Source organism: Copadichromis virginalis, linkage group LG6, assembly GCF_057382275.1.
Source record: "Copadichromis virginalis isolate Kocher_CV1m ecotype Utaka linkage group LG6, C_Virginalis_male_GT1.1, whole genome shotgun sequence".
NCBI classification, from domain to species: domain Eukaryota; kingdom Metazoa; phylum Chordata; class Actinopteri; order Cichliformes; family Cichlidae; genus Copadichromis; species Copadichromis virginalis.
In genome coordinates, this window is record NC_140623.1 from 13,278,034 (window position 1) to 13,293,473 (window position 15,440).

Genomic DNA, 15,440 nt, shown 5'->3' on the forward strand with positions numbered 1-15,440 from the left:
AAACTGAGGGAATTAAAAGAAAAGGGTGACAATCTCTGCAACGTAAGTCCAGTATTATCCATTTTTGTAGATGTGTTTCAGTCTGTCCGCTAAACAAGAGTATTGAGGATGTAAACAACAAGCAGCTGAAGCTAAGCAGCATGCAATTACTGTGCCCTCAGCTACGAGTCATGTGTCAAACAGCTACATGCATAATAATCTGGTCGGCAGCTTAGTGGAAGTCAGTACTTTCAAATTCAACTTTGAAAAACAAAACAAAGAGCAGAAGACAAAAAAAAAAGTATATTTATGCACGCCTGGAGACACACCTCCATCTCTGCATTATGGCTCTGTGTCTTCTGCAGTATGTCCTCGGCCTCCCTGAGGCGTTTGCTCAGTTGAGGAGAGTACTCAGTAGGCGCCAGCTCGCTGTCATAGGACTCTAATATGGCACGCATTCCATCCCGCTCCTGCAACATAAAACGTTACACATTAACAGCACTATAACACGGTAAATCTGCTGATTAATAAACAAATTTCACCGTATCCAATAAAGTAAAAGAAAAAGTTGTGGGAATTTTAACATTTTGTAGCATCACATAGTAAATGTCTATCTGTGTCTGCATGAAAAAACAAAGTAAGAAAGCATCTTTCTTACTTTTTTTCCTCTAATTGTTACTATGTTTCTTTTTGTTTGCTTGCATAAGTCAGTAACACAGTATGAGGCAGCTACAGCTTTCTTATCCAAGCTGTGATAAGAGAAGCTTGCGTGTGCCCATGCTCATCTGTATTTCTAAAACTGAAAGAATCAAATCAAAGAAAAATGTCTTTGTAGACAAAGAATACCAGAATGAATAAAGAGCACGTGTTGCCTATATTATGCTTCCTCATCATCTCATCTTTAATGTGCTGAATAGTAAACGTTTTGTCCTCTGTAATGGAGTCAGAGGCATACCTGCTTCTCTTCAACAGGAAAAATATTTCTTTTAAAGCGTCAACAGGACTGACATAGTTTCCAAATAGCTATCAAAGTTGTCGGTCTGTGTGCTTCATGTCTGAGTGGTTCATTTTATATTTCACTGTCACAGGAATCTCATGGAGTCCCAAAAAAAAAAATCCATATAAAAAGAGATTTTTACATTTATTGTTCATATAAGAAATTGAAGTCATAAGCAAAGAGAAAATAAACTGCAATGGCCTGTTGTGGTGTGTGAATGGAACCTAATAAATGCACGATCATTGTATAGAGGATCAAAAAGGCAATAATAATAGGATTAGATATAAATGAAATCACTCAAAAACAGGTATTAAATGTTCAAAATTATAACGGTATAATATATAGATACAATAATATAATATATTGTGGAGGTATGTAATAACGACAGGAGAGGTCTCTGTGTCTCACTCCAACTTTATTAACTGACTCTCAGAACTTCACATATATATTGAGCGCCAAAATCTCCACCCCAACACTTCCGTTCAACTTGGGTGTGAGTGGAGCCACCTGGTGGTCCGCCACAATATAATATAAATTGTAAAAGACTATTGACTGTCCCATAGTTTAGAGAAGACAAAAGGTTAACGTTGTTAATTTATAGTAATTTAATACACAAGCTAATCTAAATAACACTTCATAATAATTGGTAATCATCGTCTACATTTTTGTGAGACCTGTAACCACTCCAGTCAAGAATACTTGTGAGAGAAAGGAAAAGCACAATGCTCTGAGGTCAGCTGTCAGTTCACTTTGCTATCTTAGAAGTGAACTGTCAGTCAGCACTGTTCATATGATGCAACTCCTCCCCTCCTGACTCTGTCAGTGTACACTGTGCACTATAAAGCAAAGCAGGTGGCATTTTATGATAATCAAGTTAAGAACCAAACATTACGTAGCAAAATTTCTGTGAGAAGTCACTAATGGCTGACTCTGTGAATCAGGAGGTGCAAATACATGAAATCTGTTCTAGAGTGGCCACTGACACTGCAGCAGAAATTACATATTAAAAGGCAGAGACAGAATCCTGAACTCTGTGACCTTTGTGTGGGCCACTTCATACCAGGAACATCCCATAAGACCAGCCATTATGAAGATGCTTTGACCCAGTCAAACTGACTTTACACTTGTGTAACACATTTCATCACTTGAAAGCTGCTAATGTAACACGGCAATAAATGTCATAAGTTTTAAAGTACACTGTGTAATGTAATCAAACTGTTTACCAGAAGGAAAGTGTGATTTTTTTAGCCGAAGATTAGCTGGCATAATGCTAGCTTATAACCAGCTGTTGATTAGCTGACTTGTTGTCAGCTGTCCAGAGACAAGAGGGTCGCATGTCAAATCTGCTGACAATGAGCACTGTGACAATATCGAGAATAAATGAGTGTTTATGGATGTGACTGACTCCAGTCCAGTTGAGAAGAAGAGGAAGAGAATGAGGTGGAAGAAAAACGTTTCTCAACTTCCAGACGGCAGCTGAAGCAACTACAAATAAGAGTGAAGGATACCGTTGATTGGCATATGACCTGCTACGTAACACATTAGAGGGTCACCTAGGGAACCAGCTTCAAAGTGACGTGCGTGTGGACGCATCTTAACCCTCGCCTGTGACCATAACCCTAACCCCAAATTTTGCCCAAATCCCAACAGTGGGCAGCAATAATAATCCTTGTACAATAGCATACTGGTTACTACCTGCAAACAAACCATGGCAAAACTAACCAGTCAGATCAAAATCAAGATAGTCTGCTAAGAAATGAGTCCGTCAAATGCATTACAGCAGTTTAGTTTGCCAAGCATTGACACACAACCATTGACTTCATACATCCTACAAGATTCTCTTTAGAGGAGAAAAGAAGATAAATAGGAAGACAGAATGAACAGAAGTAAATACAAAAAAGGCACACATGAGTACGTTTAGAGGTCAATGTGTATGTGTTCACTCCCAGTACTAACCAGCAGGCCCTTTGGCTGTTTACTCTCCATTAATGTGCCAAGAAATTCACTCAATCTTAATCAAAATCTGTCACCTCTTCTCTGATAAAAACTCTCAATTTAAAAACACACAAACAAACAGGGAATGGGTGGACAGAATGATAAAACTATCATTACTGTTTTCATCATCTTTTTTTTTTTTTTTTTGAAATTGCTTTTGTGTCAACTGTTTTATCCAGTGCGTGAAGCTCTGGCCATGCCTCTAATGGGTCACGGAGTCTGTCCCACTAAAGTATGTGAAGGTAAAAGAAGTAACCAGACCAATGGTGGCTTAAAGGAGATGCCGCCTTGTGGCAAAGACAAAATGTTGCATTTCATAGTAAAGAGTAGAAGAACCTCAAGGGTTTGTGGGGCAATTAGTTAATTAACCAGTTCTCTTCTCTTCTCCAAAGAATTCTTCAAAGGTCAAACATTTACTTGATGAACTGGTTAGCTGATCAATATACAAACTACTGACGACAATCAAAACCGAATAACAATTTAGTTATTTTGTCAGTCACTTTGTTGGTTCCACATACACAAATAGGAGGACCTGCTGCTTCTCTTGAGTTTTATTTCTTAGTTGGGCAGGGTGACATTTCAAATCCATCTAAGACACCTGGAGGAAAGTTCAAAAGTGGATAAACATGCTCTGATTAATCTTTTTTTTCCCTTTATAAAAACTTAAAAACAACTGCTCAGATATTCTTCATATTCCTCAGATAGCTTGTATTCTTCCCTGAATCAAAACTCAATGAGCTATTATTTTTCATTTTAAAAGTATTGAATACATAAATGAAAGACCATTCACATTGTTTTTGCAATGCAGACTTCAGGCTATATGACGCATACCCTAATTGTAGGTGAGCAAAAAGATCCTTTCAATTTTCAGTAAAGTTCAAAAACTAAAAACCATTTGAGTAAAAAAGGCATTTTCAGTTGTTTGTCATTAAAGTATATAAAATGCCTTAAACCTTAAAATTAAGCTTAAAAAAAGGAGAAAGAAAGAAGGAAACTGAATAACATCAGTGGTTGCTGGCTACATTACAAGCCATAGAAAAATTATTTTTAAAAAAAACATAATAAAGAAAAAATTATGAATAAAAATAAACTTGGGCAGTTGGAGATATGGTTGAAGTCACGTCATTAATATACTTCACTACAATCATTAAGGTAATTCGAGTGTTCGGCATATTTGCATTGTTGAAAACAAATTGTTCTGCGACTGCGCCTGAATAAATAAACAGCTTAAACAGTTCACGTTTAAAAGCTCAGAACTTAACACCAACTATAATGGATTTTTTTTTCTAAATAGGCTGTGACTGGCTGGGAAATAACAATTACTTATTTCGCTTTTGTGAAAACTTGATGCAAAAAAATTCTTTCACCGAGCTATAATGTTAGCACCCCTTCAATCCTGCCTAGTTATGGTGGTGGTGTGTGCATGTGTGTGATTTGTGTGGTGAGAGACTAAGCATGATAACGTCGGGAATTACACACATCAAGAAATCAATATTACAGGGAGGTCTTCTCAAGAACTGCAGAGCGGGGGGGGGGGAGCAAGACAGACAGATGGAGGAGTCATGTGACACCCGGTGGCCAATTAGCAGGACAGAGGCGTAAAGGCGAGATTAAGAATTCAATGCTGGCCTTGCAAGTCTACCTGGCTACTGTGTTCACTGAGTGTTTAGAGTCAAATTACCGCATTGGGTGATGTTTGAAAGGTCATGTTTGAAGGCATGAATACTTCTCTGTGTTTGAGAGTGCGTGGCTGATCACCAGGTACCTTGGTTAACAGCAGCACCCGCTTCTGCAGTCGACGGACAAGAGCGTCCTGTGCCTCTCTCTTCTTTTGCTCCTCCAGAGTCTTGCTGTGCTGCTGGGTCAGCTCTGCACGAAGCTCAGACTGTGAACGCTCCACACTCCTCACACTGACAGAGCAGAATAAATGAATTGGTGGGAAGCAATTTTTATGTGTGCGCGTTCGTACGTATGTGTGTGTTTGTTAATAACAGGGGAGAGAGAGGGGAGAGAAAGAAGGAAAGAGGTTGATTAATGCAGAACAGTCTGACAATTTGAGAAAGGCAATTTATAGTCAATTTATAATAAGACTCACAGACGACTTACCTGACTGACACCAAAAAATCCCAGACAAGGGTCCAGAAATTATTTTCAGCAGAGATTTGTGCCAGGTCTGATCAATAGGACAATAATTACGCCGAAGGGCAATAATTACACCGCAAGCTCCCATCACCATCCCCTCCCACACCCACGACTCTCCCATTCTGCTGTTTCTAATACTTCATAATGAGCCCAATACGCTCAGCAGAAGAGGAACGCTTGTTAGCTAATGAAAGCTTTCTTAGCTGGACTGAGTTGCAGCACGAATATACCAGAGCACGCGTGTGCGGCCCTCCCTATAGACATCACCTCTGTCTAAACAGGACAAGTTTAATTAGTGAATTCCTTCTCTCGCACACGTACACACACTCACACACCAGTGGTTACTGTCAGGAGTGCTATCAGAATCAGGACCAGTTTAATTAACTTTGTGACAATTAAGGACTTCTCAGAGATATGCTCTAATAGATACATGAGGGGAAGAGAGGCATGCAAGCAGACAGAATGAGAGAAATAGGTCTGAAGAGAGAGAAAGGGATTTTGTGTGCGAGCGAGTGTGTGTGTATTACCGGCTGTTGAGTGTGTAGTTCTGCTCTTTCAGAGCAATTTCTCTCTGCTGGATCTGAATCACCTCCCTGGACAGATCCTCGGGTTTCCTACAGGCAAGACACAGCACAGAACAGTTAGCATACAGATGTGTACACACACTTACTCCCGCAATGAAAAATTGATACGACTGAGAAAGCAGAAAGGGCAGAATAGATGAACACGACGGCACTGCCACAATCTTTTGTTTGCCGGTCAGTAGGGAGCTCAGAAATAAAATGACACGAGGAGCAGGGGGGGAGATGAGAGGAGGACAGTGGGGTAAATACTGGTCACTGCTCTACAAAACAAACTCACTCGGTGGAAGAGACTGACGGGTTACAAAACAGACGGTGAAAAGGCAGCAATGCATGTGCCACATATGTGTTTAAAAGCCAACATCTCACCTCTTGTGAAATGGGTTTAAGATTGGGCAATTTAGCTCCACAGCACTTTTAGTGCAAAACTAGAGACTTTCAGAGGATGTAGCTTACTCTTCAGAGCAACTGAAAATTACCAGGTTAAGCAATTCAACCAACAAACCTGGAAATATCAACAGATGAAGGCTAGTTGCTTTTCCTCGATGAAATCAATCTGCTTTACATGTTTCACATACTAGCACCAAGAGACCTGACCTGGGCTTGTGTGCCATGATTAGGCAATCTACTGACAAATTAGGGATATGAACAGAAAAGGCTGAGCAGGCAGATTAAGGGTGTACTCACACAATTGCTTTGTACCATGCCCAAGCTTGACTGTCCGCCCTCTCCCCTCGCCTGCTGGCCTGCGCTAACACTTAACGATCCGGGGCCAGAGTACACTTCAGTTTCTCAGCATCTTATCCCCTGCTTACTCTCTCTCCCTCTTTCAGGCAGACACTTGCTTTTGAAACACATTCTTGCACAACAAATGAGGTTCATGATTTTATGTGCTTTAATTGTAACCTTTTTTTTTTAAGCAATAACACATTGTCCTCACGTACCTTATAGATTTGTTAATTAGTTAGCACGGTGATTTTCACGAGAGAGGGTGTTAGTGAGGAAGTGTTACACGGTTAGTGATTACACTACAACGTGTACCCTGTATGAGTCCAACTGAACCGTGCCTGGGCTCACCTCCTAAAAAGTGGGCCAAGGCTTGATGTGCTTAACTGAAGCGGTCACACTAGTTAAACATAATGGACTTTGGGGGTCAAATGTGCTTTGACGCACTACGGATTCCCTACTGTGAGTACACATCAACTTCAAGGCAGACAAGAGTATTCCATGTGAAAACTGGATGGTGAGGATTTATTACAAACAGCATTTCAAGCCCAAAAAACTTCAGACAAATATAAAATGTACATGAAAACTGGAGGCAATGACAACGATCATTTAGAGCCTATAATGTCTTAAATGTAAGTATGATGAAAATAACAAAGACTACCTGCATACACATTCACATACACACGCATATCCATTTTCTTCCGCTTATCCATGTTAGGGTCCCGGCTGTTGAGGGACAAGACTCGTGTGCACCCTGGGCATGTTGCCACTCTGTCACAGGACTAGCACAGAGAGACAGTCAACCATTCACAACTATGCTCAATTTAGAATCACCAATTAACCTAACATGCACGTCTTTGGACTATGGGAGGAAGCCAGAGCCCAGAGGGGAAGGCACAGGGAGAACATGCACGCTGCACACAGAAGGGCCCAGCTGGCCGAAGGGGATCTGAATCCAAGATCTCTTTGCTGTGAGGCAACATTGCTCACCACCACACCAAATTTATACTCACGTGTTCATATTGACCTCAGCAACATTACAGCTGCTGGAACAGGAGCCAGAGAAAGAATTAATCTTTTTTTCAAGGTCATGATGTGAACACAAATAAGTCACAGCCTCGAGCAGTCATCTCGTCTCTCATCCACAGGTACTGTGTGTGTTGTTTTATATATTTTACATATGAAGCTGGTGCTGGATTATCCACTCAGCACCTGATTCATACTACTGCATTAAGTCCATTTAAGAAAAACAAACAAACAAAAAAAAAAAAAAACATATACGGTAGCGTGCTAACGTTGCCTCTGTTACTGCAGTTGTGAGATTTAGGTGGCCTATGCTAGAACTTGTTTCTAATGAAAAATTATCATTACTTACTGTTGGAGAGATGTTAAGAAAAAACTGCATTTGACCATCCTTTGCAAACTACCCATGTCTGAAGACAAATACTGTCAATTCTGGGAGATCTAATAAACTGACATCACCTCCCATCTAAGTTTTTAGTTTCTTACTCTTTTAATCTCATGGAGCAGCGTTAACTGATATTACACTGTGTAATGATGGTTAGTAATAAATGCATAGATTTGTACCAATTGAAGCAACACTGACTCTTGAAGATAGGATGCGAGCCTTTTCATTCTGAGGGTTTCAGAGTACAGCTGCTTCTCCTCTACATTGAAAGGAGCCAGGTGATGTGGTTGATAAGGACGCCTCGTGGGCGCCTTCTAGGTGAAGTATTTTGGGAATGTCCTGCAAAGAGGATGCAGACCCAGGACATATTGGAGAGATTATATCTCTCACCTGGCTTGGATGACACCAGAGAAGAGCTGGAAGTGGGCAGGGAGAAGGAGGTCTGGGCATGTTTGCTTGGACTGCTGACCTCACAACTCAGACATGGTTAAGCAGCGCAAAATGATTGAATGGCGCTTATGACAACCACTGTAAGTGATCGGTGATTACTGCATCCCCAAACGCTAGCTATAGTGCTTATTATATGAATAAACTAGCTGCTTTATTCAGACCATGGTAAACTCATTTTCCATGGTCTGAACTCAAATCTGAAATTCTTTTGCAAATCCTGAATGCCTTCAGGCCAAAGAGGAGATACAGTATCTTCCTTGTTATCAGCACACAATTCAAAAGCAAGCGTCCATGATGGAATGCATTATTGTACAAGGCATGCGAAACGGTCTCATCTCAAGGGACCTTTAATGCTGAGCACATTTTCACAATTGAACTGTTATAACTAGAGCTGGGCGATAGAACGATAACGATATGTATCGCGATATAACTTTTACTCGATAGAGAAATTAAGCTATCGCGATAGACCTCGCCGCTCTTGTCCTCTTAAAAAAAAAAAAAAAAAAAAAAAAAAAGGTCAGCCAATCCAAATTAAGCAGCGCAGAGCCGAACCAATCACAGCCGCAGCGTCACGTCGCGTGACTTGTTACATACAGCACAAGTGCCAAGCCGCACGTGTGTTTGTTTGGGAAACAGCCAGCGGGTAATGGAGCCAGCGCGTAATGGAGGAAATGAGTGTGCCGACTAGAAAAATCAACCGAGCGTGACCGAAGAGAAAACAGATGATGGTTCCAATGCCGGAGAGATTGTCGAACGGAAGAGCCATAGAAGTTCCGTAGTGGGAAGGTATTTCGGCTATTTCAAGTCTGACAAAAACAGAGTAGCGTGCACTGTAAATTGTGCCGAAAGCAAGTCTGGAAATACAATAAACTGGTGCATGCGTCACACTGTGCGCCACGTTATTGTTTCGGTGAAATGAATTTCTACAATACTGTTACTGTTAATTCTACTCTCTGCAGTGTTTAAATGCTTACATATACACACAGTTACTGTCCCTCCACACATACGACTCTGTTCTGCTTCTATGCCCCAGCTTTGTTTACTTTTTCCCACCGAGGCTTCTAGACTTCTAATTGGCCAACATTTCTGCACGGTTAGGAATCTAGCGCCACCTGCTGCTTTGGCATGTTCATAGCAGTGTTTTCCTTCATTTCTGCCTTTATGTGTGGACGGGATTATTTTTTAAAACGAAAACGGAAAATCTCCGTTTTCAAAAATACCCGTGTACGTGTGGACGTAGCCTCAGTCTCTGACTGGAAGCGCTAATTCGTCATTCGGCTTTTGTCAGACTAAAGTAACTGTTAAAACTGTTTGAAAAGCTAAGCTATACAACAAGGAGAGATTGAGAATTTCCTTTTAGTTCTCAGTTTATTTGATATTGACAAAGGTTAGTCAGTTTTGTCTGTTCTTCTGTAAAACAAACTAAGATTTATTTTTAGAATTAATATTTTGTTTCTAAGTGGAATTGACAATTTAGTCTGTTTCGTTTGTTCTATTTTGAAACTTAAACGCTTTAGCGGCTGCCTTTTGTGTAGTTTGCAATATTTGCCTTTATTTATCTGAAAAAGTCTCATGTTCCTTAAGTACATCTACCCTGTTGAACTTATTATGGGAAATAAATATTTAAATCAAAACAAGCTGCTGATTATTTCACATTTTACTTGTGAGCAACGGCACATTTAAATCTTACAAATATAGTTATTTGGCTTATATCGTGATAGATATCGTTATCGCCTGAAATGAAAAAAACATATCGTGATATGAAAAAATCTCATATCGCCCAGCTCTAGTTATAACTGAATGTAACTCCTGCACATTGTCTACCTTAAAACATAAATTACAATGTTTGAGTCTAATCAACATTTATCAGGTACAAAAGTAATGTCCACACACACACACACAATTTTAATTATCCATTTGATGTCTTTTTTTGTCATATTTCTGCTATATTAATCATTTATGGGATATGTTAATCATCCCTTTTGGTATTGCAGCTATAGTTAACAATTTTTGAAGTGATATCCATGCAAGTTGGATATCACTTCATGGTTATCACAACTATTATACATGTACATGCGAGTATATACATAACATATCCATACATAGACGTTCCCTTTGCACCTGGTGAAAGGCAGTCGGACTGAAACTTCATCATTTAATAAAGGCATAATCTGTAAGCGAGACACTGTGTGGGGGTTATGTTCAGCCGTTATGTGGAACTTTTTCTAGGAAAGTGGGTTGTACCACTTAACATTTATCTAGGCGTGACTTCAGGTATGGAAATAAACTCATGACTAAAATATGACTTTGTGAATTATAAGCTGGAATGGCCTTGGTATCCCAAGTAGATAATTCAACATTGCCCTGAGCACAGAGGGATGAGCCTTTTCCTGAACTCACACAAGCAGATATTTCTCTGTCCTCTGCCTTTTGTTTGTTTTGTTTTGCAGGTCATGAGTCAGTCATCTTGGATGCTGTTGCAAATAACGTGATGGTTGCATATTATTGGGTGCAATGTTGTGAACAACTGGGGTGTAACCTGGGGCCCGTTCTTCGTACCTCGCTAAGTAGGTTAGCCGGATTAGATTGTTGACGATTTCGCGTGATCCTGGATCAGTCGGTTCCCCGAAGCTCATCCGGGACTTGCTGTCATAGCAACAGAGCCGTAAGCGTAAACCTGCTCGGGAGCAGGTTTACTTTATGTAAACAGGATTAGATCGCGGCCACGCAGGTATGCCCGCGTCATTCATACGAAAGCAACAGCGATATTCCACCACTGTTTCACCATAAATAAATAACATCAATGTAACTAAAGACAATGCAGCACCTGATCCATTTATTGATGTCACACAGATACATACAGGTCATTCCCTAAAAAAGGGAAATGTACTATTAACATTCTATTACATGTATGTGATTATTACAGATGTAATTCATATTTCAGAGTAGTAATTGTAAATTACTTCGTGTAATCAAGATGAGAGACCACGGCTATAAAAGCGAAGGTGGATTTGGGAAGTCTGTCGCAGCCATGTCCTGTCCGTATACGCGAGCCACCCATTGCGGAAGGTGCAAGATTGATAAGGAGAGTCCTCAGAATTCAGCGTATATTGCGGGACAGACAGGATCCTTTAGCTCAGCGCGACAGTGTGCTCATAGAGAGATATCGATTTTCCCGTGAGGGTATTATTCACTTAACCAACTTGTTGACGAGGGGGTGCAGGACCACCACCTGTCTTTTTTTCCTCTGCCCTTTTCTTGGTTGCTGTTATAAACAAACAGATTATTCCAGGGTCTCTTTCCAAGAGACTAAAAGCAATATAAGTGATAAATATTACCATTCTGTAGAATATTCTTATATTTCACTTTTACCTGTTCCCATGTTCTAGTGGGTCCTGTCGTGGCTCTAATGTGAAAGAGGATAAAATATAACATATTATAATATAATGTAATATAATATTGGATAATATAGTGTAATATAATAAATCTACCCTACCGCCTACTGGTGTTGGCCAGAGGGGCCGATGGCGCAATATGGCAGCCTGGCTTCTGTCAGTCTGCCCCAGGGCAGCTGTGGCTACAACTGTAGCTGCCTCCACCAGTGTGTGAATGTGAGAGTGACTGAATAGTGGCATTGTAAAGCGCTTTGGGTGCCTTGAAAAGCGCTATATCAATCCACTCCATTATTATTGTTATTATTAAATTACTTACGAGTTTAATTTGTCAGCAACTTCCTGCCAGCCCTCGCTCCTTGCTTTTGCAGCCTTTGCAGTGTTCCCTTGCGTTCTGATTAAACTCTGAAACTCCTGAAATCCCTCACTCAAGAGTTCTTGCTCTGCTGCCGAAAAATACCGAGCCGAGCGCGCTCCGTCGACATTTTCGCCGACCAATCAGAGGGTTGCCGATCAATGTTTCTACTATCGATGCGTAGCCCCTTTTACGACACCCAGTGATGTCACATTACTGCGTCCAGCTGTAGTAATCGTCAACAGCAGGTGTGTTCGGGGAACCGGATTAGCGAGCTCACGGTTAGCGCGATGATTTGATCTTGGATGTTTCATTTGATCTTGGATGTAGTAAGCGACGTACGAAGAACGGGCCCCTGGTCTACAAAATGAACTGTCAGATTAGCGAGTCTTGCTTACAAAACGCACATAAGTGAATCGGGAAACGTGGCCAAAAGTAAAATTTAGTCCAAAGCCCAGATATCAAACATAGCTATAGTAGCAAATAGTCCAATTTGTCCCACTGGATAGATGCGAATGAGCCTTAGTGATTTTATTCACCATAGCCATTTGCTTTCCAATTGTTAAGTAAGAACTGGGAGTAAGAAATGCTAAAATCATAATAAATATAAATAACTGAGAACACTGACTTTCTGTGTTTGGAAACTTGACCTCTGACCTCGACAAAATTCACTCCAGAACTCATACAAGATTTGTAGTAAACGCACCCATGGTATTAATTTGAAAATCTTACGCTGTGTCGTTCTTGAGTTATATAAAGTCGGTCCCCCTCTTTGCTGGGTGATGACAATCCCCAAACCTTTCATGCATGAAATTTAGCTTGTTGGCACATAGAACAGTATCACCATGCTAATTTTAACTCCTCTATAACCAGCGTAGATGGAATCAACTGGCTGATTTTGATGTACTTGATGAACTTCTCTCTCTTTCAGTATGATTATGTATTCCTGAAATGGATCTGTACACATGTTTAGCCCATCTAAACCAACAACAACAACAACAACAACGTAAAGTGAAACAGTGTACAGGAGTTGTACTGTAATTTCTCCAGAAATTGCACAAAGTTATCAAAACTCTTATTGGTTTTATTTAATTGCGAGTAATATTTAGCATAAAAATTAGGGCTGAACGATATATCGCATTTGCGATAATATCGCGACATGATCAAGTGCAATTTTCTAACCGCAAAGGCTGCGATTATACTGCGATTATAAGGCTGTCCAAATTACTACCATATCCCAGAATTCATAGCGCGGCCCAGCCAAACTCCAGTTTCCAACAATGGCGGCCGCTACTAAGTTTTAAAATTACTCATACTAATCTTTCTGGGTCACAAAATAAACTTTTAACATATTTTCAGGCGAGAAAGTAGTTGTGTAAACATCAAATATCTGCTCGGTTTATCAAGATATCCCATATTTGCAAAAGTGCTTCGACGTTTTCAGAGGCGTCTGCTACCCACCAGCTCGACAGCTAGCCGGGAGCTCGAGGGTTACTGATGCGGCCGAGAACGGCACAACTCCCGGCACATCATTTTCAGATCACCGCGGAGTTTCGCTGCTCGGGTTAAACGTAATATATAAGTCACTTAGACAACCTAAAAATGTTATTGTTGGGCTTTTTTCAGTGTTTTGTTTGTTCGTGAGTAAATCGGTTTGGCTGAGATTAAAGTTATTAGATTGGATAAAATAAAACTTTATTAATCCCCCGGGTGGGTTCCTCCTTGGTTTTCACACAGCTGACTAAACGTCAAACAGAAAACTTATTAAACAGAAGTATGAGACAGTCGAGAATTTACACCAGTGTCTGGTTATATTTTAGATAGCAAGAAGCAGACGGCCGAGTTTATTAAACTCCACCGAGACAGCGGTGACGCTAATCAGAACTAGCCTTCTGATTAGCTAATCAGAAGGCTAGACCGTCCAATTTCACGCCTTTAAACTTTAAAGGCGTGTTTGTGTGTGTGTTTATACAATTGCTATTATGTTTGCACTTTATGTGTAATGTTACTGACTGCAGAGATCAGTAAGATGTGTGTATTTTTTATTTATTAGTTTTATTTATTTAATATTATTTTTTAATTGAATGACAGTCTAGTAGTTCACAGATGTCGAAAAACTGAGTGTGGTAAAGCCACTGATTTTCTTTTATGTATATTTCTGCAATCTGCACATTGTACTGACTTTCATTTTAATGTTTACACCAGGGTTCCTTGTCAGCACTTTATGCTCAGATGTTTGTAAGCTAAAAATAAACTATTGTGTATGTTCAAATATACTGTTGTGATTGAAGAAGTTAAATAAAAATGTCAGTCATCAATTCATGCATCACCTCATGTCATCATAACAGAGGTCTGTCTTCCAGGAAAGAACAGTTTAAAATTAATGTAATATAGTATTGGCCATACTATATGATGTATTGCTTGTCTTTGTTTAATAATACAGAAGACAAAGACCTTAAAAAATAATCGCATATCGCATCGCAATCGCAATATTGGGGCAAAAAAATCGCAATTAGATTATTTTCCATAATCGTTCAGCCCTAATAAAAATCCAGCAATTTATGAACACTGGGTAGCATTCCAACTAAACTTGTTTCACTGGTGGATCATGGACACATACGAGCTAAAAGAAAGTCTTAATCCACAGGGAACAGCATCAAGTTTGTATGGCCTTCAATGTGGCATCAAGATTCAGCATACACACAAACACTACCATGAAGTAGTTAAATCAATTTAATACACCATCTATCACACAAAAACCAGTCTGTGACTTACATGCACAAAATAGCTGCAGTTCTTTCTGTAGCTTGTGAAAGTTTCAATAATAAGGGGGGAAAAAACATTTTCTGGAAGACCTTTCAATGTATTTTAATCATTCAGCTGTCCTTCAATGGCAAGACCAGAAGCACTTCCAGCAACCAGTCAAGTTGCACGAATTCAGTATCCAACTAGATATGACTAGACGATCACAATTTCCTGTTGAATTGTTGTCAGAAAAGTGATTTTGTGGCACATTATGATCTCACAGCGATGAGAACATGTGACCTTTTGGTGTAAAAATGTCATTATCTGATCATTTTTATCATATATGTCATTTTCCAGATATTTAGAGATTCTTGAATTAGGGCCAAATCAAGTCTTGAACTTTAAACACACAAAATTCTAATCACTTCATCCTCCAGTCAAAGTGAAACTTTCGAGCGATATCATGTAAAGAAAGCGACGGACAAATCCAAAACTTAAATGCCTCCAGCCCCAGCTGTCGCCAGCGTGGAGGCATAAAGATATTTTCATCTTCTATTTCTTCCAATTTTATTTTCAATTGTCATCCCCACTGGCACGCACATAACCAAGCACAATGTTATCATCTCACATAACAGAAGGAAAGAAAATAACTTCTAGCAACCAGCCAGCT

At 39.9% G+C, this 15,440-nt stretch overlaps 1 protein-coding gene across 1 annotated transcript in view; it reads right to left on the minus strand.

Annotated features, from left to right (window-relative positions):
* Positions 1–15,440, minus strand: part of mad1l1 (mitotic arrest deficient 1 like 1) — a 65,226-nt gene that overhangs the window by 42,560 nt on the left and 7,226 nt on the right. Inside the window, exons 10-12 of the mRNA XM_085458743.1 lie at positions 5,641–5,727; positions 4,737–4,881; positions 309–449 (exon numbers count right to left, since the gene is read on the minus strand). Coding sequence (XP_085314869.1) covers positions 309–449; positions 4,737–4,881; positions 5,641–5,727 — 373 coding nt within the window. The remainder of the gene's footprint in view (positions 1–308; positions 450–4,736; positions 4,882–5,640; positions 5,728–15,440) is intronic.